Source organism: Tetrao urogallus, assembly GCF_951394365.1.
Source record: "Tetrao urogallus genome assembly, chromosome: 1".
NCBI lineage: Eukaryota > Metazoa > Chordata > Aves > Galliformes > Phasianidae > Tetrao > Tetrao urogallus.
In genome coordinates this window covers 115,234,472-115,260,475 of record NC_136813.1, presented here as the reverse complement: position 1 = coordinate 115,260,475, position 26,004 = coordinate 115,234,472, and the positions used below count along the sequence as shown (strand labels likewise).

The 26,004-nt window shown below is 40.0% G+C and overlaps 2 protein-coding genes across 2 annotated transcripts in view; both read left to right on the top strand.

Annotated features, from left to right (window-relative positions):
- Positions 1 to 3,011: 3,011 nt before the first annotated feature.
- METTL16 (methyltransferase 16, RNA N6-adenosine) lies at positions 3,012 to 15,188 on the top strand (the record flags this gene model as incomplete). The annotated part of the gene is made up of 9 exons (XM_079549828.1): positions 3,012 to 3,139; positions 3,216 to 3,415; positions 5,513 to 5,653; positions 7,351 to 7,466; positions 7,943 to 8,085; positions 9,885 to 9,954; positions 11,068 to 11,157; positions 14,317 to 14,490; positions 14,574 to 15,188. 9 exons carry the CDS (start codon positions 3,012 to 3,014, stop codon positions 15,186 to 15,188), a joined length of 1,677 nt encoding a protein of 558 aa, XP_079405954.1.
- A 680-nt stretch (positions 15,189 to 15,868) lies between these two features.
- POLQ (DNA polymerase theta) overlaps positions 15,869 to 26,004 on the top strand; it is a gene marked incomplete at both ends in the record, with an annotated part of 55,294 nt that continues 45,158 nt past the window's right edge. The window contains 5 exons of the mRNA XM_079549345.1: positions 15,869 to 16,070; positions 18,044 to 18,226; positions 19,176 to 19,306; positions 20,300 to 20,456; positions 24,334 to 24,442. Of these exons, the coding sequence (XP_079405471.1) occupies positions 15,869 to 16,070; positions 18,044 to 18,226; positions 19,176 to 19,306; positions 20,300 to 20,456; positions 24,334 to 24,442 (782 nt within the window). The remainder of the gene's footprint in view (positions 16,071 to 18,043; positions 18,227 to 19,175; positions 19,307 to 20,299; positions 20,457 to 24,333; positions 24,443 to 26,004) is intronic.

Genomic DNA, 26,004 nt, shown 5'->3' with positions numbered 1-26,004 from the left:
TCATGGCTGTTACCCTGAGTGAAGCAGAAGTAGCAAAAAGCAATTAGCCTGCATCAGGTGCAGGTCCACATGTTTGTGAATGTGGATTTTTAAAAATCTGTTGTCCCTTGACTAGAGAGAACCTTTCTACTGTAAATACACTAAGTGCTCCAAATTAAAATTCATATTTTTAACTCTGCCTCCGTTCTGCTTTTGTCCATATCAGCTTCATTTCTCTGGCTGTGGGTGGGGGCAGAAAGTGGAGAATGACTTCCAGAAGCAGAAAGGGTGGGTTGTACATGAGCTGGGATGTTGCTCTGGTGAAAAAGGTTTGTGTTTAAAAAAAAAAAAAAAAAAAAAAAAAGAAAAATTAGTCTTTTCTTTGTGAAGCTTAGCAGCTTAGGTGCCCTTAAGACACAGACATCTGTGAGGGCAGGAACTAGGAATGAAAGCAAGTCATTTCAGACATTTGAGAGTCAACTGGGATGCCTACATAGAGTTCATTTTGAAACAATGTGCAAGCATTTGGAGGTTTAACAATGAAAAAATTATAAAAGAATACTAATAGATTATACTTCAGTGTTACTCTTGCTGAGGCAAGTATTTATCCAAGTTATCCAAGGAACCAAAACACTATAATCAGACAGTAAGTTCCTCCTGTGTTGATGGGAAAACTTGTGTAGAAATGAAATGTGCCCAAGCTGTTGAGAACACAGCTGGGAGCTGAAGCCTGCTTTAAGTCCCATTTTCAGCCTTTGTTTTGCCACTTTTTAAAATCAAAGCTCATCATAAAATCCTTGTTATGTTTCTTTCGAAATCAGTGTTCAAGAAACAGCAGTATGATAATAACTAGAAGGGTGTACTCTTCATGTTATGGATGAAACGGAGAAACCAGGTACGCCAATGGCAGGCTGCTGCCAGGCCGTTGGGGGATGCAGGCCCAAACTGATTATACAGAAAGCAATTTGCAGTGTTGAGAGGCTTCAGAGGATTTTAAAGATACCTTCAGAGTAACTAAGCCATTTTGGCACATTGTGGGTACAGTTGTGAGAAGCGAACGATAGAAATCAATGCATAGAAACTGAATGGCAAAGTTTTTCTACCATTAAGTCAGGTATTCTTTATTAGCAGCACCAGGAAGCACTGGGGTATTTGCACCATAAGCCCTTCCAAGATGATGTGATTCTGAGTCCGTTATATTTCCACAGGTAGTACATATTCATCAATTATCTGTGAGATAATTAACACATACATGCCTATCTCAGGTAGTGATTGATGAGGTTTCCAGTCTTCTAGGGCAACAAGGCTTGTGAAGGGCTTGGAGAATATGCCCTATGAGGAGAGACTGAAGGAACTGGGGCTGTTCAGTCTGGGGAAAAGGAAGCTGAGGAGAAACACTATTGCTCTCTTCAAGTACCTGAAAGGTGATTGCAGCAAGAGCAGGACTGGTCTCTTCTCACTGGTGGCAGTGACAGGACGAGGGGAAATGGCCTCAAGTTGCACCAGAGGAAGTTTAGGTTGGATATCAGGAAATAATTCTTTACAGAAAGGGTTGTGAAGCACTGGGATAGGCTCCACAGGGAGGTGGTTGAGTCACCATCCCTGGATGTGTTTGAAAACCATTTGGATGTGGTGCTCGGGGACATGATTTAGTGAAAGGTTGTTAGAGTTAGGGTGGTATGGTTAGGCTGTGGTTGGATTTGGTGATCTTTAAGGTCTTTTCCAACCTGCGCGATTCTGTGATTCTATGTGTTGGAAATATCCAAATAATTTTCCAGGCTGGTATCTGTGATAAAGCAGATTTTATTTGCAATTGCAATGGCGGGCCTCCTGCAAACAGGAGTGCACACAGAAAACAGTGTTACATCTTTTATCCCCTATTGCCTGACACTTACCTCTTTCTCCCCTGGTTCCTCATTGGCTGGGTGCTGCAGGTTCACACTCTTTTGCTTCACTAATCACACAAATACCAAGTAAACACAAATCCTTGCCACCCAAACACAAATATTTTAATTGGTTAATTGCCTTCTAACAATTGCTTTCTTAAACATCTGGTCATAACTTTCAGATGCCTGCTTTACAACATAAATGTAACCTCTTAATTGTTTAATTAACCCCTAGCATTTGTGCCCTTTACATTGACTCATTATCCTGGTCATCCATCTGTCCTTGTATAGAGATAAGCTTGGAAGGAGGACAGAGGGAAGTATCTTGGAGCCTGCCTATGGCATCCTAACATTCCCACAGAGTGGGACAATTCTGCTTTGTGTAAAGGCCCTGGCTCCTTGAAAGCTTGTTAAATGTATTTCACTTCTGCTGGCCTAACGAACAACCTTACAATATGTTTCCTAGTTCAGAATACTGTGCCCACATTGTTCAGAACATTTGAAGTCTACTGCAGCTTTGTGAGAAAGAGTTTGTCGAGTAATTTGGTAACTATGTCTCTAAAATATGTTATTAATATGTATATGGTATTTCTACTTTTCACATCAGCTATTTCTAAGGATATGCTATAGCTTACTTCTTTAGATCAATTGCCCTTTTCAATACGCAATGCAGAAACATCTTCACTTTCCACACTATGATTCTATTCCATGGTCTCTTCTACCGTCTAGCGTCCTTTCAGCATCATGACAGTCCAGCAGACAGCCTTTTGCTTCAGCCAATGGTCTTCCTCGCCTGCCCTCCGGAAGAGCTTTCATTGCTGCGCGCTCAGTAGAACGCCTATTAGAAGTAATTTATAGTAAATACTTCTTCCAATCAGAAGCAACTCCGATCTTGGACGGCCACCTTCAGGAAAATGGGATTTTTGCATGTTTGTGTGCATATTATTTAAAAAAAAAAAAAAAAAAAAAAAAAAAAAGCCACCGTCATCCGTCGAGCGCATCAAACCTCCGGGTTTTCCAACCCACCGCTCCGTCCCCTCGCAGCTCCCCCCGCCCTCCGCCTTTGGTACGTCCCGGCGGCCCGCGGTGCGTGCCGGGAGGTTCTGCGGTGGGGCCGCTGGGTGCGGGCGGCGGGCTGCTCCCGCCATGGCGCTCAACAAGTCGATGCACGCGCGCAACCGCTACAAGGACAAGCCGCCCGACTTCGCCTACCTGGCCGGCAAGTACCCCGAGTTCCGGCAGCACGTACAGACCACCCTGGCCGGCAGGGTGAGGTAGGCGGCCGCGGGGAGCGGGTTTCCGAGCTGCGCGCGTGTCGGGCCCCAACGCGACGCCTGTTTGTGTTTTCAGCCTGAACTTCAAGGACCCCGAGGCGGTGAGAGCTCTGACGTGTACCCTTCTGAAGGAGGATTTTGGACTCACCATTGACATCCCTCTGGAAAGGCTCATTCCGACCGTCCCCTTGAGGCTGAACTACATCCACTGGGTGGAGGATCTCATTGGCCATCAGGATGCTGACAAGCGAGTGCTTAGGCGGGGCATTGACATAGGTATTTACTGCGAGCTGTTTGTAAGGCAAAGTGTTTAATTAGTCCGTTATTTACGGCTAATGAAGTGTTTCTGAGAAAGCAAACGTGTGGGAAGTCGGTTGTATTTTTTTTTCTCTGTCTTCTTCTAACTGATGAGTTATGTTAGCATTTTAGACACACACACTAGAGCTTATGAACTGCGTAGTAATTCTTTCTAGGGTTCCTTCAATAAGGTATTTTTTTCTATGTGTTGTGGTTTAACCCAGCAAGCAGTTGAATGCCATTCAGCACTTTGCTCACTCCCCCCCTGCAGTGGGATGGGGAGGAGAATTGGGGAAAAAATGGCAGAACTCCTAGGCTGAGATAAAAACGGTTCACTGGGCCAGAAAAGGAAGATAGAGCAGTAATTCTGATGATAATTATTTATACACACACACACAACACATGACACACAGTTCAGTTGCTTACTACTCAACAACCAATGCCCTACCAGCCCCCAGCAGTGACAGACCCTCCTTTCCCCCCTTCCATTTGCCAGCTCCCCTGAGTTTTATAGTTTATCTTCACATGAAGTCATATGGTATGGAATATCCCTTTGGCCAGGTTAGGTGAGCTCTCTTGGTTCTGTTCCCTCCCAGCTCCTTGTGCCTCCAACCTCCTCGCAGGCAGGACAGTATGAGAAGCTGAGAAACGGAAACATCCTTGGCTCTGTACAGCACTGCTCAGCAACAACTGAAACATCAGTGTGTTATCAAAACTGTTTTTCTCCTAAAGCCAAAGCACAGCATCATAGCAGACACTAGGAGGGCATTCTGTCCCACCTGAAATTCTGTGGTTTCAGGTGTGTGTGACAGACGATTGGTCTGTGTTTAAAAAAAACAAAAAAACAAAAAAACAAAAACAAAAAAAACACACAACAAAAATCTTGAATTATTATTTTCTTAGTTCTTTCATTATCTAAGTTTTAGAAGAGGCTTAATTAGGAACCAAGGAAGCTACTAGCATAGGCATCTGTTGATTGAAAATAATTTTCTGTAGAAAACAAGATATAGTTTAAATTGGACTGAACAGCCACGGGTGTATGATACCAGCCAGTGCATGTGTCTGAGAGCTTTGCTTGTCTTTATTATGAAAATGCTGCAGTTACTGACTTTCCTCAAAGTTTGGGTTCAGTAATCTCAGTTACTATGCAAATATTTGTCATGAATGTTTTCTAGCTTATTGTTATTTGTTGGTGTAATTTTTCTTGCATTCTTGGCTTGGTTTCAAGTAGGCTGTGAAGATTTGTATCATCATGTGGCATGTGCACAGCTACTTTCATAACTTTAAAACTCGATAGCTGACTTCAACACAGTTGTCATTAGATAGGATTTTCAAAAACAATTCCCATGGACCTCTGGATATAAGTGTGCATGCTTTTTCTTGCTTACTGTTGTCGTTTTTTTATGTTTCAATAAATCCGTATAATAGTAGATGCCTGATAAATCTCTGATCTCTGGTTTTTAAAGTTTTTAGTAATTGGATCACCTGGATGTGCCATACATTTTAAAAATAATCCTTTTGTGCTGCAGTGTATTTCAGTTCATTACCAAGTTTTTATCTGGTTACCTTTGTAGAGATCTTAACTGGTAGCCCTGCTGTTCTTTTTTTTTTTTTTTTTTCTTTTTTCCTTTTTGTCAATAGGAAAAAAGTCTGTGATATCAGATTTCCTTTTTGTGTGTGAGTGGTTGCTGCGTGAATCAAAGTAAAATTACTCATGATACTTGATAGAAAAATACAGAAAAAGATACCTTTTGGCATTTTTTCTTAGTAAAACAGGATACATTTGTCTTTCTCTGTATAAATTACTGTGAAAGTGGGAAAATTGCTGAAGAAGTTGATAATCTACTAGAAAACGTATTCTAGGGAGGATTGCAGCGTTCTCTGTTCATAATGCATCTTTCACAATGCTGTGTTTTAAATTACTTCTTAAATTTATTCACTAAAGAACTGAGTAATGGGTGATTGGTGAGCAGTGCTTTCTTGAAATTAATTCTTTTTGTTACTTAACGTGCATGATTGCTGTGTATAATGCTAGAGACTTATTTTGCTTTCTTCATATGTTTTTTACATCTGCAGGGACAGGGGCGTCGTGCATATACCCATTACTTGGATCAACGTTGAATGGCTGGTATTTTCTTGCAACAGAAGTGGATGACATGTGCTTCAATTATGCCAAGAAGAATGTGGAACAGAATAACTTGTCTGATCTTATAAAAGGTATGATGTAATAGGCTATTGAGTGGCAAACGAATGTTGTGACCTATTTTTTTTTGTCATGTTCAAGTGGCATATCAGAACCAATATTCCTGCCAATATGTGCTCCGTCGTTTTTGCTGGCAGAGTGTTTGCTAAGGTCCATGTATGCTTAAAACGAAAAGTCACAGCTTGTTCAAAATGGCAAGTGTGGAAAAAGAGCTATTCACCTTTACAAAAATCTATAAGATAAACTAAATCCTAGGGAGCTTTTCTCTCTCCATGTTTCCTTCTGTTACTGAAGCTGTTTCGTGCTGATTCGGCTACTAGGAGACATGGAGTATTCCCCTCAAATAATTTACATGACATTAATACATATACCTTGTACAGAGTCAATCCTTATTCTTCATTTCTGAGTTAAGTCTTAGCAGTGCTTAACAGTGTGGTAGTAGCAGAGTGCTAGACTCTATCTAAGGAAGAGCTTGGAAAATATCAATGAGGGTTTTATACACTGTAAAGCTGGTCCATTATTCATCTCTGAAATAAAAATTCTGGTTCAGCAAGATTTTGGGAGTTTTCTTTCTACTGGAATATTTTCCTCTTGGCCTGTCCCTGTCAGTCTTGAAGACCCAGATCTTGATGGGGGAACAATGATGGCATTTAACCACTGCCATGGTAGGATTCTTAGTGGTGTGGTGGTGTTACACTTCACAGGAAATACCTCCAGCATAGGAAAATGTCTTAGTTGTAGCTGTAATGCCAACAGTGATAGTCTGAGGTAAATAATTGACTGCTGTTGAGCAGAGCAACAGGGCAGGGAGTGCCACTAAGGGTACATGTAGCTGGCAGCTTCCTGTAATTGATCTACCCTGTGACTTCTTAATTCCTGGGTCTGAAGTGTTTAGCTAGAGCTGATTATGCTGCTGTAATCAGTAACTAATTTAGCAATGTGCATTTTGTAGTCAGGTTGAAAATGGTTCAGCATCTGTTCCTTTTTTCCTCCAAATGATTTTTTGTCATGTTTCAAAAGACTGTCTTGAAATTTTTGCTGGGTAGCTTTATCCAGAGATTATTTTGCAATATAATCTTTATTCTTCAAACTTCAATGAAAAGGTTAATTAAAAAAGAGTAAATAAAGGGTAAGTAAAGGTAAAGTAAAAACATTAAAAAGAAAAAAAAAAAAAAGGATTTTTTTGGTCTGAATGTGAAATATTGTTGTTCGTAACTTTCTTCCAAAATAATTTTTTCTGTATGTACAAACCTGAAGATTGATTGTAAGTAGTAGAAAAAAAGTTACATGATGTTCTGAGTTGCACATACATTTTATTGGAATAGGATGATTGCCAAAATCTGTTTTTCTTGCACTTTTTTTTTAATCAGTGCCCCATATGTAATGATAGGGCAAGCTACTTTCATAAATTTGAAGTATGAAAGCTTTTACATTTGTAGTTGCAGCAGAGAACTTAGTGCAACTCATGCAGTTAATTGTTGATTTAAAGACTCATGTCTTCCACTATGTGTATACCCATAAGCTGTTTATATGCTACTCCTTAACCTAAAGTCTTTATTTGCATGCTGATGTTATGCTTTTTTTGTAGAGTATGTTGCTAAGAAAGTGCAGTTTTTATCCAGTATATTGCTTCCAAGAAAAGCAGAAATAAAAATGACACATTTGATGAAATATAGCACTCCTTACTGACTAAATCCTTCTTTTCTATTAGTGGTTAAGGTACCACAGAAGACTCTTCTAATGGATGCGCTGAAAGAAGAATCTGAGATAATTTACGATTTCTGCATGTGCAACCCTCCTTTTTTTGCCAACCAATTGGAAGCAAAGGTAAGTTAGCAAACTAAAAGTTGTGAGTGAGTACTTACTCCTGTGTTCACTGAGTGGGAAGGTATCCTCTTCTCTGTCACTTTAAACCTCTTCTTTTTGGGAAAGTTCTATGGAAAATCCCAAATTGTTACAAAATAGCATTGAAGTATTTTCTTTCTGTGCCCCTCTGCCCCCAAAAGAAATATTGAAGAACTCAGAACTGCTATCCTATCTCAAGTGGATTTTTTTCACAAGATTTTGTTGTCTTTGAGAGTTGGTTTAGCAAGTAGACTGCTACTAAATCTAAAATTCAGTGCCCACTACATAGGCTTATTTGTAACGTATTTTTGTCTATTACCCATGGTGGCAATGTGAGGAGGATAGAGGTGGTGACTTTTGCTACTGACTGAAAATTGAGTTAGGATATAGTTTGAAAGTAATCCTTTTAAAAAATGTTTAACAATTTTAATTAATCTCAAATAATCTTTCTTATCCAGGGAGTAAATTCTCGAAATCCACGGCGCCCTCCCCCAAGTTCTGTAAATACAGGAGGGATCACTGAAATCATGGCCGAGGGGGGAGAGCTAGAGTTTGTCAAGAGAATTATTCATGATAGCTTACAACTGAAAAAGAGGTTACGGTAAGTGCCTTCTTCTGGTTAAATGTTGACCTGCTTCTTTGTCTGAAGTAATGTGAAAGTGGTGTTTTAGTAAAGAATGTAACTGTGGTCCAGTTTAGTTCATTTACTCAGTCTCAGTTCATATCAAATTAATTGTTCCTGACATCAAATGATTACAAGTCATTAGAGGAGATGTTTGAAGGCAGAAAGCAAAAAAGCCCTTACCAGTGGCACTCATAGCTTGCATCTGAATTAGCACATGCGGTCACCATTTATTGTTAGGTTCATCTGGGATAGGAGGATGTATGTCAACTCCTAGTAATCTCTTCATCACCTGGAAGCTCTTCTCTTTTCCTGGTTGAATTTTGATATCTTACAGATTTATTTACTAGAGGGCACTGTTGTACTGAATGCTATCTGATGTGAATATAAGCTGAAATAATAATTGTAGTGAGATCTACTGAACAAGAAAAAATAGCATGTCTTCAGTTTTTCAGACAGCCCTTCCCACCAAGCAGTGTTGTTCTGTATGTTATTCCTCTAGTTCTGCTGGGAGCTTCCTTCAGATTTTTTAATATACTTCTAAAATACAGCTGCCACAATTTTGGTGTTACTAACTGAGCTTCGTCAGTGTTTCAAGCAAAGGAAATTCAGCCTTCTGTCTGTATATTCAAGGTGTGCTTTTTGAGACTCTTCTGGGGCACTGCATTATGATCTCATCCATCTGATGCCAGTTCTTTTATTTAGAATGTATGTTTTCTACTGATGAATCTGTGGAAAAAAAAAACATAAAGAATATGTTCATTTTTTGGAAAAGTAGGACAAAGCGAAATAGGACTCTATTAGAAGTGCTTGTGTCTTGTAGTTCTTTCAAGGAAAAAAAAAATGGAGGTTTCAGTTTTGTAAACCTGGGAGAACTTGATACAGAAATAACAGCTTGCTTAAAATACTCTTTCGTGTTTTGTTAGAAACAAGGTTTGGCAACAGTACCAAAGGGCATGAGTTGTGAACTGTTAATAGAGAGGACTGAGACTCCTTTTGGCCAGGAGGCTTTATTGACTCATTCCACCTCCTCATCCCTTCTTCTTCAACTAGAAGTTGAAGGTTTGGTATTTAGTAGTTTTGTGGAAGAAGTGTGTTTTATTTTTGCCAGGAATATTGGGATTTTATGTAAGTATTACTCTGTGAAATTCTTTATATTGTACTGTGCGGAAAATCAACTTAACTGCAGTATTAAGGAACAGTTATTTAAGAGAGGATAACAAGACTTGAGAAGTAAGTTAAATGAAGAACAGAAGTGTATTGCTTGGAGATACTGAAGATGAGAAGCTAAGTGAAAGGATTAGCTCCAGCTAAACAAATTTCTTTTTTTGAAGGAGGGAGAGTGTTTTATTTCTCATATGGTAATAGGAACCTGGATAATCAGTTATGAATGAGCAGAATTGGCAATCAGTAGGTCAGCCTCTTAAGCACATACGCTTGTCAGTAACTGAATATTTCTTCTTATGCTGATTGTGCTCCAAGGAAAGTTACAGATTATTGTAAGGAATGATATCTTACATGTAATTAAGGTCACTTTTTGAGACATGATTCCTGCTTGTTCAGATGCTGTTTCAATATTAATATCATCATATTTTCTGAGAACACATTCTCCTCTCTAGTCTGTCTTTGTTCCTTTCCTGTTTCATGTTGTACTGTCATAGTACTCTATTTAATATATATTGTTCATGCAGATTTCTGATCCAGATAGTTATTTTTGTTAGTTTCCCTTTTCCCTTGATCTGTGTTTGTAAAAACTCTTCGTTGTTTATTGTCTGCAGGTGGTACAGTTGTATGCTGGGGAAGAAATGCAGTTTAGCACCATTGAAAGAGGAACTTAAAATCCAGGGGGTAAGTTCAACATATCCTGTGTATGTTGAATTCAGTATGAACTTTTACACACTTTCTTCCCTGTGCTGTACTGTCAGCACCTCATTAAAATGAGAGAAATCCTTGTGAGCTTCGTACAGAAGAACTGAGGTTTCCTTTTGTATTCTTGGGACTATGAATTCCATTTTGATTAGTTTCGTAATCACTATTATAGTAGATCTGGAGTTACATTTGTTTTAACCAAGCTGTGTGATGGTTCAGATTAGAATATGGCATTCATGTTCCAAAAAATTCAATTTATTATTGGAATTTTGATAGATATAGGAATTCAAAGGTAGGAAAAAAATATAGAATAGAGATTTTCCTCTGCCTGTCTGTCTCCATGTCTCATTTCTGTCTCCCTCCCTCTCCCTCTCTTCCTCTCTCTCTTGTACATGTGTGCTCTGTTTTAGGCAGTACTCAAAAGTTACATTTTTCTGTTTGTTTGGTTTTTGCTGTATAGAGCTGGGGTTTATGCTCTGGAGCTGGTAACAGTTCAGAGTGAACTGGGATGGTTGGTAGTTATCCTGGACTGTATATAGCACATCCTTAATACCATACATAAATACTGTACAACATTCATGACATCCATGTATGGAAAGACTATATAATGCTAACATTGGGTCTGAATTTTATGTTTAAGGGCAATTTTTTTTTTTTTTTTTTTTAACAAAGATACAGACATGCCCAGAAAAATGGCCCTGCTTACTTTCCCAGTGATACATTGCCTTTGTTCTATGTCCCTTTTATTCAACATTCAAATGTGGAACAGGAGCAGGTTCCGAACAGGGAAAAAGAATGTGCTTTTTGCAGAGACAGAATGCACCTAAAGGGTAGTGTTGTATGTCTCTGAACTTGAACTTGGAGTCCTCAAAGTGCACAGATGTGGTAGGTAGAGATGGGAAATTTCAGTCACCGTTACCAGCCTTGGCACCTAACAGCTTCATGTGTCACTAACAACTATGAGCTGTGTCAGAAGGAATTTCCATTCCTGCCTTGAGGAACTGTGCTAACTCTTGTTGCTTAAGAATGTGTGGAGTACAACAGTGTTATTTATTAATACAAACGAAAATTTTATATTGCTACTTCACATAGGTTCCTAAAGTTACTCACACAGAATTCTGTCAAGGACGTACTATGAGATGGGCACTGGCATGGAGTTTCTATGACGATGTGCAAGTACCTGTAAGTACCTTAGTTTTGTCTTGCTTTTCTATGTCTGTGCTTCTTATTTGAGGAAGAGCCTAATGAGATGTAAGTACAACAGCTGTGAAAGGAGCTGCTCTCCATCAGAAAGGAATATTGATGGAGTAAGCTGTGTGGACAGTGGGTTTTGTTAATTGGCTCCCAGTCTGTTAGCAGTTGTTACATGTGATCCATTATGACCTGTGTATCGGGAGGGAAAAAGAAACCTGCAGGGATTTCCTGTGAGTTTCAGTGGAGGTATGGGTCACTTGTAACTCCAGAAAGCATATGTAGATATTACAAATTTGGGCTAGATTTAAACTTAAAATTTTCTCCTGAGAACTTGATTTTAATTTTCATGTGGTTTCTTGTTACCAAATAAATATGAATATGTTTTAGCTGCTTTAGACCTGAATATGTCATAGAATCATAGAATGGCTTGGGTTGGAAGGGACCCCAAGGATTATCAGGTTCCAACTTGCCACAGGCAAAGTTGCCAACTGCTAAATCAAGTTCTAGATCAGATTTCCCAGGGCCCCATCCAACCTGGCCTTAAACATCCTAAAGGATGGGGTGTTCGCAACTTCTCTGGGCAGCCTGTTCCAGCATCTCACTGTTCACCATTCTCAGTAAAAAATTTCCCCCGATATCAAGTCTCAATCTTCTCTCCTTTAGTTTAAAACCATTCGCTCTTGTCTTATCATTATCTACCCCTGTAAAAAGTTGATTTTGCTCATGTTTATAAACTCCCCTTAAATATTGAAAGGCCGCAATGAGGTCTTCCTACAGCTTTCTCTTTTCCAGGCTGAACAAGCTCAGTTCCTTCAGCCTATCTTCATAGGAGAGGTGCTCCAGCCCTTGGATAATCTCTGTGGCCTTCCTCTGGACCCTCACCAGAAGCTCCACATCTTTCCTGTGTTGTAGGCCCCAGATTTAGACAAAGTACTCCTAGCAGTGGCTTTATAAAGGCAGAATACAGTGGGACAGTCACCACCCTTGCCCTGCTGCCCCCCTCTCTTCTGATGGTACTGAGGATACCATTGTCCTTCCCAGCTGCATGTACACACTGCTGGCTCATGTTAAGTTTTTTATCAGTCATGACCCTTAAGTCTTTCTCAGTAGGACTACTCTCAAGGAGTTCTTCTTCCAGCTTGTATACATATCTGAGATTATCTCAACCCACATGCAATACCTTGCACTTTGCTTTGTTGAACCTCATTAAATCACAAGGGCCCACATTTTGAGTTTATTAAGGTCCCTCTGGATGGCATTGCTTCCGTCTGCTGTATCAACTGCATCTCTCAACTTGGTGTCATCAGTAAACTTACCGAGGTGCACTCAACCTCCTTCATCTATATCATTGATAAAGGCATTAAAAGAGTACCGGACCCAAGATGGACTGCTGGGGGATGCTGCTCATTACTGGCCTCCACCTGGTTATAGATTCATTGACCATAACCCTCTGATTGGAACTTCCAACCAATTCCTTATCCATCGAATAGTCCACCCTTCAGTCCATCTCTCTCCAATTTGGAGATAAGGCTGTGGTGGGGGATCATGTCAAAGGCCTTGCAGAAGTCCAGGTAGATGACATCAGTTGCCTTCCCTTTGTCCACCAATGCTGTCACTCCATCTTAGAAGGCCACCAGATTGGTGAGATATAACCTTCCCTTGGTGAAGCCTTGCTGGTTGTCTTGGATCACCTGCTCATCCCTCATGTGCCTTAATGTGTCTTCCAGAAAAAAGTGTTCCATGATCTACCCAGGCATAGAAGTGAGGTGCTATATGAGGCCTGTAGTTCTCCAGGTCTTCCTTTCTCCCTTTCTTAAAAACGGAAGTGATGTTTTCCTTTTTCCAGTCCCCAGGGAGTTCAGTGACTTTTCAAATATCGTAGAGAGCAGCTCAGCAACCACGTCAGCCAGCTCTCTTAGGACCCTGGGATGCATGCCATCTGGTCCCATTCAGTCTTGTGAATCAGTCTCGGACTTTCTCTGCCCTTACAGTGGGGGAGAATTTGCTCCCCCAGTTCCTACCTGGAGGTTCAGGTATGTGAGAATCCTGGCTGCCTGTGAAGACTGAGTTAAATAACTCATTGAGTACCTCAGCCTTCCCCATTTCTGTTGTAGTCAGTTCTCCTTTCTCATTTAGCAGAGGAGGTGCACTCTCTTTGTCCTGTCTCTTGACCATTGTACCTGTGAATCCCGTCTTGTTGATCTGAATGTCCCTCGCCAAGTTCAGTTCCAGCTGTTCCTTGACTTTCCTAATCCCATCTCTGCAAGTCCAGAATAGGGCAATATTCTAGAAGGGAATACAGCATCCCTGTATTCTTCCCAGGTGACACATCGTTGCTTCCACTGTCTGTACTTGTCGTCCTTTTCTTTCAGTTTGACCAGTAGGTTCTTGCCAAGCCACATTGGTTTCCTGTGTTCTCTGCCTGCTTATTCTGAGGGATGGAGAGTTCTTGCACTCTCAGAAAGGCATCTTTCAAGAGTAGCCAGCTTTGTTCCACTCCTTTGTCTCTAAGGACTTCTTCCCAGGAGACCTCAACCAACAATTCCTTAAACAGCCTGAAGTTCTCTCTCCTGAAGTTTAAGGTCCTAACTCCATTCTTTGCCAGGCCTGTGTTCCTTGAGATCATGAACTCAATCAGGGCATGGTTTAAAAAAGTCCAAACATGATCATAAATAGAGCTTGTTCACCTTAAGGTGAGACTGTTGCTTTTTTGATCTATATCTATACGTAATGTAAGATAAGTACAGGCAATAACCAAACTTGGAGGATTTTACAAGTAAATTTTCAATGAACTTGAATCACTGTGTGGATATTAGCACCTGATCTGTATTCTCAAGAGCAGCCAAATGTTGTCAGCTCACCAAGAGCTAACAGTTTGAAAGAACTGGTTAAGGTTTTTGGCTGACATAAGAAGATAAAGTCCCTCTGTTTATCAGACTAGCACAAAGTACATTCGAGATCTTTCTATCTGATAACTCTTTGGAGTAAAGTGAAACACAGGGTATGTTAGCAACTATTTAGTGGTTTAGATACACTGTTAATTCATAGGTATTGTGAGTACAAACACATATTGTGAGTACAAAAGTCATTAATACTGCAGAGCATTGTATTTTTTTGGTGTTATACTGCTTTTGTTTCTTCTTTTAGTCACCTCCCTCTAAGAAAAGAAAGCTAGAAAAACCTCGAAAACCAATTACATTTACAGTCTTGGCTTCTACAGTCAAAGAGTTGTCCATCAAAGCTGCAGCGATGGGTTGGGATGCTGTAGAAGGCATTGCTGTTGTTAGAGCCTGGATAGAGAAGATTCTTGCTGATTTAAAGGTAAAATATTAAGAGTTAGATGTTACAATAGCCTACTTTAATGTGTGTGAATGAATAATTTGAAGTTCTTCTGTCTTCAATAGGTTCAGCATAAGCGTGTTCCTTGTGGGAAAGATGAAGTTAGCCTTTTTGTGACTGCCATTGAAAACTCCTGGGTTCATCTGAGGAGAAAGAAACGAGAGAGAGTAAGGCAATTACGAGAACTTCCTCGAGCTTCTAATGATGTTCTGCAAGCAATGGAAGAGGGAAAAAACAGTGAGAACAGTGTGAGCAACAGTTTGGACTGTGAAAAACCCAAGACTGAAGACTCTGAAACTGAGCTTGTGGCACCTGATGAGGATGTCCACTTGACTGCAGACAATGAGCTAAGGGACGAATCGGCCACCAAAGAACTTAGTGAGCATATGGAGGAGGAGGAGATGGAAGCAAAGCAGGCAGAAGCATCATATAATGAAGGTTCCAGTAGTGCAAAGCAGGGACCTCAGCCTTCAGAGCAAACTAGTGATCTATCAGCTGAAAAAGGACAAAGTCCCAAGGAAACCAGTAGGTGTTTCCTCTTTAAGTGTTTAATGAACGTGAAGAAAGAAGGAAATGATGTATTAGTAGAAATGCACTGGGTTGAAGGACAGAACAGAGACTTAATGAACCAGCTGTGCACATACCTACGGAACCAAGTTCTTCGGTTGGTTGCTAGTTAGCCTTTTATCTCACTTTGGTAAAAATGAGTCTTCAAGTTTTATAAACTATTTTTGATGGTTTAAATGGTTAGCAAAATAAGATTTCCCCTTAAACATTAGTAAAATGAAAATTAAAGCTCTTTTTAATGTTAAATAGTTGTTTTTTTTTTAAAGCTGCAAGGAGTACATGAAGTATGACTTCATGTGCAGTGAAGGATGAAGTAGTAATATATCTTATTTTTCAGTTATAAAACTATGTGTTGCAGTGAAACGCATCTATGCTGTGACCATTTCAAATAATGACAATGCTCTTTTTTTTTTCCTTATCTTGTGTAATAGGTTTATATATTGTTAGTATGTAGACTAGTACTTTACTGAAATATAGACTAGTACTTTGCTGAAATATTTTCTTCAGTATTTTCGTACAAATGCAGGAAATTGGTCTGCCTTGGGAGTTGCCTTCTGCAGCGACGAGTCCTCAGCCAGGGCTTTAAGTACACCTCTCGTCCCTTTGATGTGATTAGCCTTTGGCCTACAGCGTAGCAATATGCATACATCCTTTAAGCGTTGACTGATTAAAGAAAGAAACATTTTAGAAACACGGTGTATTTCTGTACTGTTCTTCGGTTTACGCATACTGGAGCCGACCCGACCGCTAGGGGCACCCGGGCTGGAAGCCGCGGGGCGGGGCTGCCGTTTGAATGGCGCGGCGGGAAGATGGCGGCGCCACCTCTAATAGCGTCGCCGCGGCCTCGGCGGCGGGACTTCGCGGCGCGGCTGGCGGCAGGACGGCCCGGGCTGCCCCGTTCGGCCCCGCGGCTCCCTGCCGTGCAGTGCTCAGCCCCCCGCCCGGCCTCGAGGTCTCCCTACGATGCAGCGGGAGCCCCGGCGGTGGCTCGGCAGGTAGCAAGAGGGCAGGCGGAGGGGCGGCGGGGTGCGCTGGGCTGGAGGCCCCGCGTGGGTGAAGGGACGTCCCGGCGGGAGGAGGGGAGCCGGATGGGCTCGCCGGTGTGAAGCACGGGTTGGTTTCTCCTTGCGGGAAGCGGCCGCAGCTGGGGTGTGCGTTCGCGCTAAAAGGCCGGCAGTGCACAAAGGTGAAGCCAAGGGTCTTTCTGTCTTTATCATAAATTCGGCGTTTAGCTGAGGAAGGCAAAAGCGTGCTGGTTCCGCACACGCCGCAGAAACGGGGCTCGTTTATGGTGCACGCCGTGTATCGGCGGGCCTTGGCCTCTAGGTGCTGCCCTAATACAGCAATCAGCGCAGTCTGTCCGGCTGCGCTAACGATTCCAGCCGCTGGAATGGTTGCATCTGGAAGCACCACGTTTCTGGTTAACGTGCATCATCCTGCTTTTTATTCTCTCGTAGCGTTTTTCTAGTAGGTAAAAAAAGGTTGATGCAGTATTATACCTACGCACGTAAACTTTAAATTTGAAGCTTCCTAAGGCACGAGTTTTCAAACTCGCGTTCAGTGTTAATCTAAAGGAATTCTTCCAACACTAGAGCCATGTCATCCTTTACCTGTGCAGTCTTTCATAGGCAGCTTGTTGGTGTTAGCATTAGGAGAGAAGCTTGAGATCCAATTATACATCCATTTGTTTGGTTTTTTTTTTTTTAAGTTATTATGAACCCTCATTCTGCCGTACTAGTGATATTTTAGGGTAGAGAAATCTGGCCACTTCTAAATGCCCCATGGAAACTTGTTTTGCTTGTAACACACAGTTGTTCACTCTGGATATGCTGAACATTTTATTTAGTATTTCATAGTGCCCAAATCATAAACAGTGAAACAACTATTTCAGAGCTAAGATGTGATAGCTTTTTATGTAATTGTGCAGGGGAGAATGGTTGTGCACCATTGATAGCTAGATTGGAGTGAACCTAAAAAAGTAGCTGCAGTTTTTGTTTGTTATCTGTAAATACTAGCATGCATAAGCAGCCTGTATTTTCCTGATCATGTTTGCCCTTATGCTTTTACAACAGTGTTAAACCCTTTTTAGGTTATTACTTTTTTTAATACGGTGTTGGAAGAATGGGTGCAATTGTGTCATTATACACAGTTACTTGTTTTTCATGTGGATTTGATAATGTCTTTCACAAAGTGCTGCTATGGGAACTAAGTAGACATGGAAGGCATTACTGTGGATCAGAAATCTGTTTTCTGTCTCAGATGAGGAAAAGGACAAAAGGTTTGAGTTTTCTTAATGATTAGGAAAAAGACAGAAGCGTAGAGGAGGCAGTATTTGTAGCCAGCACAGAAGTATTTAGACAAGAAATGAGAAGCAAAGAACTTAATTAAACTAAAGGAGCTGGCAGTGTGGTGAAGATACTAATCAGTGTTGAAAAACAGATGTAACTGTGCAGAGTAGCTTGAGCTGCCTTTTGATTTTACATTATTTAGATTTTTTTCTGTGAAGTGAGAAAGAGCCTGGGCAGTTCTGTAATCTGTGAGAACTACTGAGGGCTCCGCAGCGGTAATCTAAAAAGCAAATGGTCTGAGTAAGGGTAAGGTGGCAAATACATTGTAATGCTGCTAAGCTAATCAGTGCTGAAATTCTGCTCCAGTCTGTATTTGGTCCTGATTACTGTCTCAAAAGCAAATATCAGAGTGAGAGTTTGGCGAAGAAATTATTTGTCTGTGAAAAAACTAATTGGAGGAGAAATTAAAAAGATGATGTCAAGAGATGAGAAGAATGATAAAATATGCATGGGAAATATTGAAAAATATAGGCAAGTTAATGTTCTGTTAAGTTTTCCGCATAATGACGAGGCTGTAAAGAAGTTTGACCTTTAGGTATATTACCTTAGTGACCTAGGGTAGTACCTAAGTGACCAAGGGTAGTATTGTTTCTGTTCTTGTTTTTGTTTTCCTTCCAAAGGGCAATATCAACAGGTAAATGTTCCTGAAGATCAAGCTGACAAGTTGCTCCTTGCAAGCTGGGGTCTTCCTAAGGCAGTCTTGGAGAAATATCACAGTCTAGGAGTAGTACAGATGTTTGAATGGCAAGCAGAGTGCCTAATGCTCGGACAAGTTCTGGAAGGGAAGAACCTGGTTTACTCAGGTATGCAAACATAACAGAACTAAATTTAACCCCCTAAATTTCCCAGTGCCATTCCAAGAACATACTGCTGCAGAGTGTTGCTGAACTGGCAGATTAAAAGGTCGACATTCTCTTTATTCTGGAGAGACTCCCTTAAGAGAAAATTTACTTTTCTGTCCTGTTGCTGTAAAACGTATGTGGCTTGATGGCCCGCTTTTCAGATGGGGAGAGTAATTTTCTATTTTCTCTATTACAGTTCCTTTAGAAACTGATAATTTGAAGTCCACACTCTCTTTCATTACAGACTAGGCAACCAGGAACTGAATGATACCAGCAATGTCAGATTTAAATACTCCTGAATTTTTTAATTTTTATCTAATTCCTTCAATACCTCCATCATTTATTCTTAATGTGGTTGGGGTGCATGGAATAGAAGGGGAGGTGGGATGGGTGGGCTAGAAATCCATAGGAAATTACAATTTGGGATGTCTACCCCAAATTGGTCCCAATCAGCACTAGGATCATGATCAGCTTAGAGGAGGGGTAGAATGATTTTTCTGAGGCTTGTATTTGAGTTTTATTACTTGGCTCCAGAAGATGTTGGGTTAGCATATTGAGGGGCTAGGTCAGTGAGAAGGTGGCTAAGCTCTCCTTTCCAACCAAGAGACTGTAGTGCTTTTTTCATTTCTTCCCTCTCACTTGCTTATCTAAGCTGCTGTTTCTTCCAGAGCAGAAATGAGAGCACAAGCCTTGGTGAATACAGAGTAAAAGACACTAGAAGAGAAATTGTCTGCAGACCTCTTGACCCATTTGTGGGGATAACTGCAAAAGCAGTTGTACAGAAGAAAATTGAAGAGTCTTGCCCCAAGCTTCCTATTGTTTTCTGTGCTAGTTTTAAGATGTTTGATTCTTTGATATATTTTTTTTTCTATTACTTTAAAAATTAATAAAAATATACATTTATTTTCAGCTCCTACCAGTGCTGGAAAGACTCTTGTTGCAGAATTGCTCATTTTGAAGCGAGTCTTAGAGACTCGTAAGAAAGCTCTTTTCATCCTTCCCTTTGTCTCTGTGGCCAAAGAGAAGAAATGTTATCTGCAGGTGAGTAGCATGCAAGGATACTGATTGTATGGCTTATAGCTGTTGAGTCATGTTTATTAAATAAATGATTTTCATGGATTTGAGGGAAAAAAATATTCCAGAGTTGTTTCAGAGAGAATGTGTAGATAGAATGATATTTTTTGGGGGAAAGATTTTCATGTAAAATACTGTTTCCATTAGCTAATGTGTCAAAATCATAAAAATTACTAAAGGCAACAGTGAAATCAGAAGGCCTTTTTTTTTTTTTTTTTAATTAGTTTGACACTTTGGATTTTATTAAACTTAGTAATATTTTCTAGTTAAGATACCAGCTGAGTGCAAAAGCTAGAGACTGATAGTAGAAAAGTGCTATTTCTTTAATCCTGTAAAGCTGGAAAATTATCAATATCATATTCTGATTCTTCGGGCCAGTGGTTTGGTTTTAGCTGCACACTTGAAATCATAAGATATCCTACTCATCTGCTTCAAAATATTTGTATCTTTTGTTAATATGTGCGTAGTATGCCAAAGCTTTGTCATTACAATGATGTGCCTTGGAAGAAAAGAAGTCACTGTTCCTTGACTTTCAGCTGAGATATTTGATGTTTCTGTGTTTGATGCCCAACATTTAGCTTTTGCTCCATATTTTTTTTCGAGAGTGAGGCTTCTCTGTACAACTGCAATTATAAACTGTTGTACTGTGTGCTCTCTAACTTCCTTAATAGTAAGTTACGCTTTCATATGAAGAAGTGTTCTCCATCTCAGTTATATTTACATTATCCTGCAATATGTATTGTTTGGCTTCTTTGGCTTTGGGAATAAATACAAATGACAGTGGAGTGTGGGATAAGGAGCAGTAACTGTCAGAGCTATGGTTTTAATTTGATTTGTTGGCATTAAAAGTGTTAGGGATCATGGTTGTAGCATGCATAGACTTTCAGTAATTCCAGCAAGTGTCGGTCAGAATTCAGATTTATAACCTTGGCACAACATTCTGTATCCTTTGGAAAACAGGCCCTATTTCAGGAGGTGAATGTGAGAGTTGAAGGCTACATGGGAAGCATCTCTCCTGCTGGACGTTTCTCCTCGCTGGATGTTGCTGTCTGCACCATTGAGAAAGCCAATGGTCTAATCAATAGGCTAATAGAAGAAAACCAAATGGACTCACTGGGTAAAATGCTAAGGCCTGACTGCCAAGGGGATGAGATTTTTTTTTGCATAATCTGAGTACATCTAAATTCATGAGATAGTTTGTGTTTACTCAGTTCCCTGTCTGACAGGCATGATGTACAGTAAATCTGAGCATTTTTCTTCTTTCAGAGCATTTCTGATTTGGATTTAGGAATCCAGTCTGGGCTGTTCTATGTAGCCTAGTGGCAGGAAAGCATATTGGTAAAACTGCAGCTTTATTTTGTCTGCTATGAAAGACAGTCCATGGGTAGGAATCATTTGCAATAAGTGATTCTCATAACTAAAAAGTGTCTTCTAATTAGTGAAGTTGAGTTAAAATTCTGAAATTTAAGTCCAAGAACGTTTTGTTTGTTTGGGACAAGGACTGTACATATGCCATCAATGGTATATCTTCAGCTAGTTTGAGGAAGAGGAGGAATTAAGTTAATTGCTCACTGGGTTCTAAATATTGAATATGTAGAGATCCTCTGGGTAGGCATGGTGACTAGAAGGGCTTTGGCACACACATTTCTCTCTTGTAGTATACTCAAAATCTCTCTGTCTTTGTAGCATAGACTTCTGGGTCATCATGGCCCTGACAGCCACTAGATAATATTGGTACTCATTTAATGCTTGGGAGGAGATATAAAACCTGGAAGAACCATACGTGCCCTTGGAGAGAGATGTGTTTTCCTAGACCAATTAGAAATTTGTTCTTCTATTTGCTTGTCTGTTCAGAAAAACTACACCTAGTTTTATTTTATACAATACTCCCTCCCGTCTTTGCTCTGGCCTGTAACATAGCTGGCTGCTATTTCTGAAGTACAAAAGCAGGAAAAATAAATGACTACCAAGCTGATATGAGACTTCCACTTAAAAAATTGCTGTTCCATGTTCATCTGGGGTCCTAATATTCTTGAGAATAGTTTTTTAAACACAACCGACAGTAAGAGAAATAAAGCCTTTCAGATTTTGTAGGAGTATGAGATCATGAGATAGCACATTCATACCAGGACAACAGGGGCTGAATCACTGTGAACTCTTTATACTGCCAGTAGACTGGAAGATGAGTAGGTAACCATGGCTGTGCTGCATTTTTAAATCATTTGAATTGAAGCTGCTGCAATCTGACTCAGTTCTCAAATGCATGTCTTCATCTCTTCCCTAGCAAGAGAACTAATAATCATGCAGTTATTGATTTTAATATATGGCTCAAAGTGTGCTACTCAGTTAAAGATTTTTTTTTCTTTTTGTTTGTTTTAAGTAGGGTTTATTTGGTGATAGGTCACCATGTTTTCCAAGCTGCACTACCAGCACGAGGCAAAGAGCATGGTTCTAACATCCTTATTTATGTTGGATTGTATGCTTTGTAAGCATAACCAGGGTACTAAAATGTACTGTTTAATGCTAGCAATTTTCAGAAGCTGGAGACATGCCAAGTTCCTTTTTTGGCAGCTCCATTCCATCACCACAGTTTTTGGTACTCTGTAAGAAGAATGCGCATGAGAAGTGTCGTATACTTCCAAGTACCAGGAGTTATATGGCTCTTTTCAGGCACATTCTTCTCACAAAGCAGTATAACCAGAGAAGTGAACGCTAAATCTGAGTTTCAGTATTGTGTCCCCAGCACTAATAGCTCTAAAGTGTGATATTTTTCTTTTGCCATTTGGAAACACCTCTGCTGCAACCCTTTGTTTTCCTTGTGTCCCAGCATGACTATACACCTGAAATAAGAATGTTTTTTCTTTATTTATTTACTTGAAAGCAATTTTTGAATTAAAATTTAGTTTAAAAATAATCTTTAACAAATCAACATCTTTTTCTATTTGGAGATACATCTTTATAAAAATTGCAAAATACAGGCATGAGCTGAAAATGCCTTTTAACTATCACCTCAAGTAAACTTGTCTAATACTGCAAGGTTGCATGATGCCTTCTAATTAATTCTAAATTTAGACTGCTTCGTAACAAGGGTGTTTTATCTTTGAGATGAGTTATTGAGAGATGACTGCAGTTCTGGCCGGATTCCATCTTCAGCTCAAACTGTTCCTTTTGTTGATGTCAGCCCCCCTGCTGATAGCTCACATTGCCTTTGGAAGCTGTTGAGAGAAATTCAAATTCCCTGCCTGGCAGAGCTCTCTTTGCTATATGAAACAGTTAAAAGCACTTTCATGTTGGTAATTATTGTACAACGTATGACAGTTTTAGAAATCTAGATACACGGGAAATGCTGTTCTTGTTGTTCAGAGTCTTGATACTGACACTAGAGATGTTTTTAGGAGAGCAGAATAGAGAAGGATCTGGGAGTGGATTTGTAATGTGCAGTTGTGTTACCAAAGTTGTTTCTGAATTTAAACTTGAGATTAAAAAATTTCTAGCTTCTTTGTATTTGAAAGCAAAAAGAAAATCAAATCCTGCCTGTCATTAAGATCTTTGAACTGAATTTGGGCCTGAAGTAGTCTAGTTATTGTAAAATAATGCTGTGTGAGATTTCTCAGGTACTTCTAGCCTTTTTTTTTGGTCAGCAGTCTTCTAGGGGCACCTAATTTGCAGGCAGAAAGCAGAAACTGTGGGTAGTCTCATTTCAGTAGCAATGCAGAATGATGAAATTACGGCCCTATTTGTACTCCTGAGCTTATTGCTGAGTATAAGATGTCATAGAATGCTGGAAGATGTAGTTTTCCTTGACTGCAGTTCCATTTTAAGCTGAGAACAGCCTTGTGAAAAATGCCATTTATGTGATAGCTCCTGCTATGTCATCCCTGTGATGCATTCTGAGTACTGCTCAGAGGGAGGAACCATGCGTGTGTGACAGCCAGGTCTCACCAGCATAGACACTGCTATGGTAGCATACAACACAGCTTTAGTGTGGGTTTGAATGTTTTGGTTTTTTTTATAGCTAAATAGCAATAGAAGGTATAGAACTTGTGTAGAAAAATAGCGACACGGCCTGTGTTTTGTCCTATAGGTCTTGTCCACTAGTGTCCTATATTTCATTTTAGGAAGCAAAATCTGCTGCTTTTTGACACAAAGGTTGTGTGAATTTTGGTTTGGTAGACTTATTATACTGTCCTGTCTGAATTGCTGGAAGAATTTAGTTGGACTGCTGTATGGGAAAGCAAGGACAGCTTCTTCTGGTACCTGAATAATTGTGCATTTTTTGATCAGTGAGTCAGGAATTTTACAAGAAAGCACCAAAAAGAGGAAGTAGAGGAAGACAGAGGGACTGCCTGGGTGGGATTTTGTAAAAGCTTCTGCAGTGCTTTTGTAACTTAAGTGGCTTGAAAGAAAAGGGAGGAAAAAACAGACAGAGAAAGAAGGAACGTGTGTAGGAAGGAGAAAATAACGAGTAGGAAAATAGCATTGACGTAGATAATATAAGGTCACATTTGCCCTTTAGCTCCTGCTATCATAGTTGTACCAGGAAGATATTACATAGCTCTGCCATAGAAGAAAATTTCCACAGCAGTAGAACTAATGAAGCCTGAGGTCCTGTATGACCTGTCCCTTTTAAAAATAAACAAAGAGCAACAGCAAAAAACCTGCACAGCCTTTCTTCAGCCTCTCCCAAGTTCCTGTGGCTCTGCTGGCTGCTCAGAAAAGGAGCAAACTGGCAAGTTGGGACGTATGCAGAAGGTATGCTGAGTGGCTGAGATGTTGCCATCCTGTGATTTTTACCCCTGGGGAGACCCTTATCTGCCCTGTTATCTCTGGATGCTGATACTCAGAAAGTTTCTCAGACAATATTTTTTTCCAGTATTTTTACTGATCTTTCAAATGCTATGGAATTTCAGTTAATCATGTGAAATATGAAAGGATTGAAGCTGTCAATAGTTTGGATGTTTATTAGTTATAACCTGAGTGCTTCTAATTATTAGGAGTGGTGGTTGTGGATGAGCTGCATATGCTTGGAGATTCTCATCGAGGATATCTGTTGGAACTCCTTCTGACCAAAATTCGATACATTACAGAGAAAGCTGCAAAAAGGTGGGTAGACCAGGATGTTTGCCTTATAATGCCAAATTACAGGTGGCTTAAATATTTTGTTCTCTGAGTAATTGGAAATCTGGGTTAGCTCCACGGCTTTTACGCGACTTGGACTATTTTGATTATTAAGATCTCATCATATTACCTCTCCAGGGTTCTGCTTTTGTAGACAAAACTTCTTTTCCTCAAGGTTTTTAATTTGTGTGCTACCATGGGAGTCATTCTCTCAGGAAAAGAAAGAAGGTGAAGCTTTCCTTTACTTTTTTTTTTTTTTTTTTAATCCTGTTTATTTAAAAAAACAAATAACAAAACAATCCAAACCACAAAATAACAAAACTGACTTAGTTTTTCTTGTAATATTTTTCCTAGACAAAGGCAAATAGAAAAAATGTTGTATTCAACTTCCTAGTCTTTACTAGTTAAGCTGACAGAAGAGTTAAAATCAAGTTTTTTCTGCATGCTGAAACTCAGATTTTGGCAGCTTTTCACAGCTGCTTCCTGTCTTGTGAGTCATACTAGTTCTAGAGTAAGCCTACAGTACCTCATTAGTTCTAGAGTAACTGCTTTTTTGGCACCTGACACCCAGCTGGATCATCTAGACAGCATTTTCCTTGTTAATTTCCAGGATATAGCAGTGCCCCAGATTGAAGCATTTCTGACATTTTTCTTATTCTGGAGTCCACTATACTTAAGATCAGCATGAGTGGCTTTGACACTTTATTTCCCTTGTGTTCTCTTGCACGTGCAGGATAGATGCAAGACCACTCTCAATTTCCTTCCTTGCATTGAAGAACTGGGAAGGCGAAAACATCTGTCAGGGAAAAAAAGATACATCAAGAAATGTTCTTAGGAAGACACAATACTTCAGCCTTCGCTATATAAACACTGAGGCTCAGATCCTTCATCTCTGTCATGGCCAAGTGGACAGTGGTCCTTCATGCCACTTGCTGTCAGGAAGGATGCAACCCTTTCCCTTTTGTTTTATTTTTGTACTTTTAATTTTTAATGGGAGCCCATTTGTTCAAAGTTTTTAATAGGTCATTCCAACCTGACCTATTATCAGAATGACCAGTGCTTTTGAGAGCTTCTTAAATGGTTAATTGGATATCCCACTGAAGTATGAATCTGTGTCTTTGCACCAAAAGAAATGTTCTCTGATGGCTACTGTCAGTATCAGTGCTGTTGCTCCTTAGCAAAGCTTTTGCAAAACAAATTTCTGCAGTGGATTTTCCTCTCCCTCCAGTCAAAAAGAATGCCTTGGAACTGGATTTTTTTTTAAAATCCTTCATGGTAAAAAGTTGCTCTGGAGGAAAAACAGACAACATATGTGGTGTTCTAGCAAGTGCTAGAAGAGCTTGGATAAGAGTCTTTTTCTCCACATCTTCCTTATTTCTGTCTTGCTTTTTTACTCTTGCTCTTGGGTTGTCTTGTTTCCTTTATCTTGCTTCTTCCAGGGTTACCAGATTCAGGCCATCTCTGAGCTCACACTGACTTATGAGACATTTTTAGTTTTTTAAAGCCTCAATTTGTTACTAATATTGTAGATGGACAGTACAAACAAG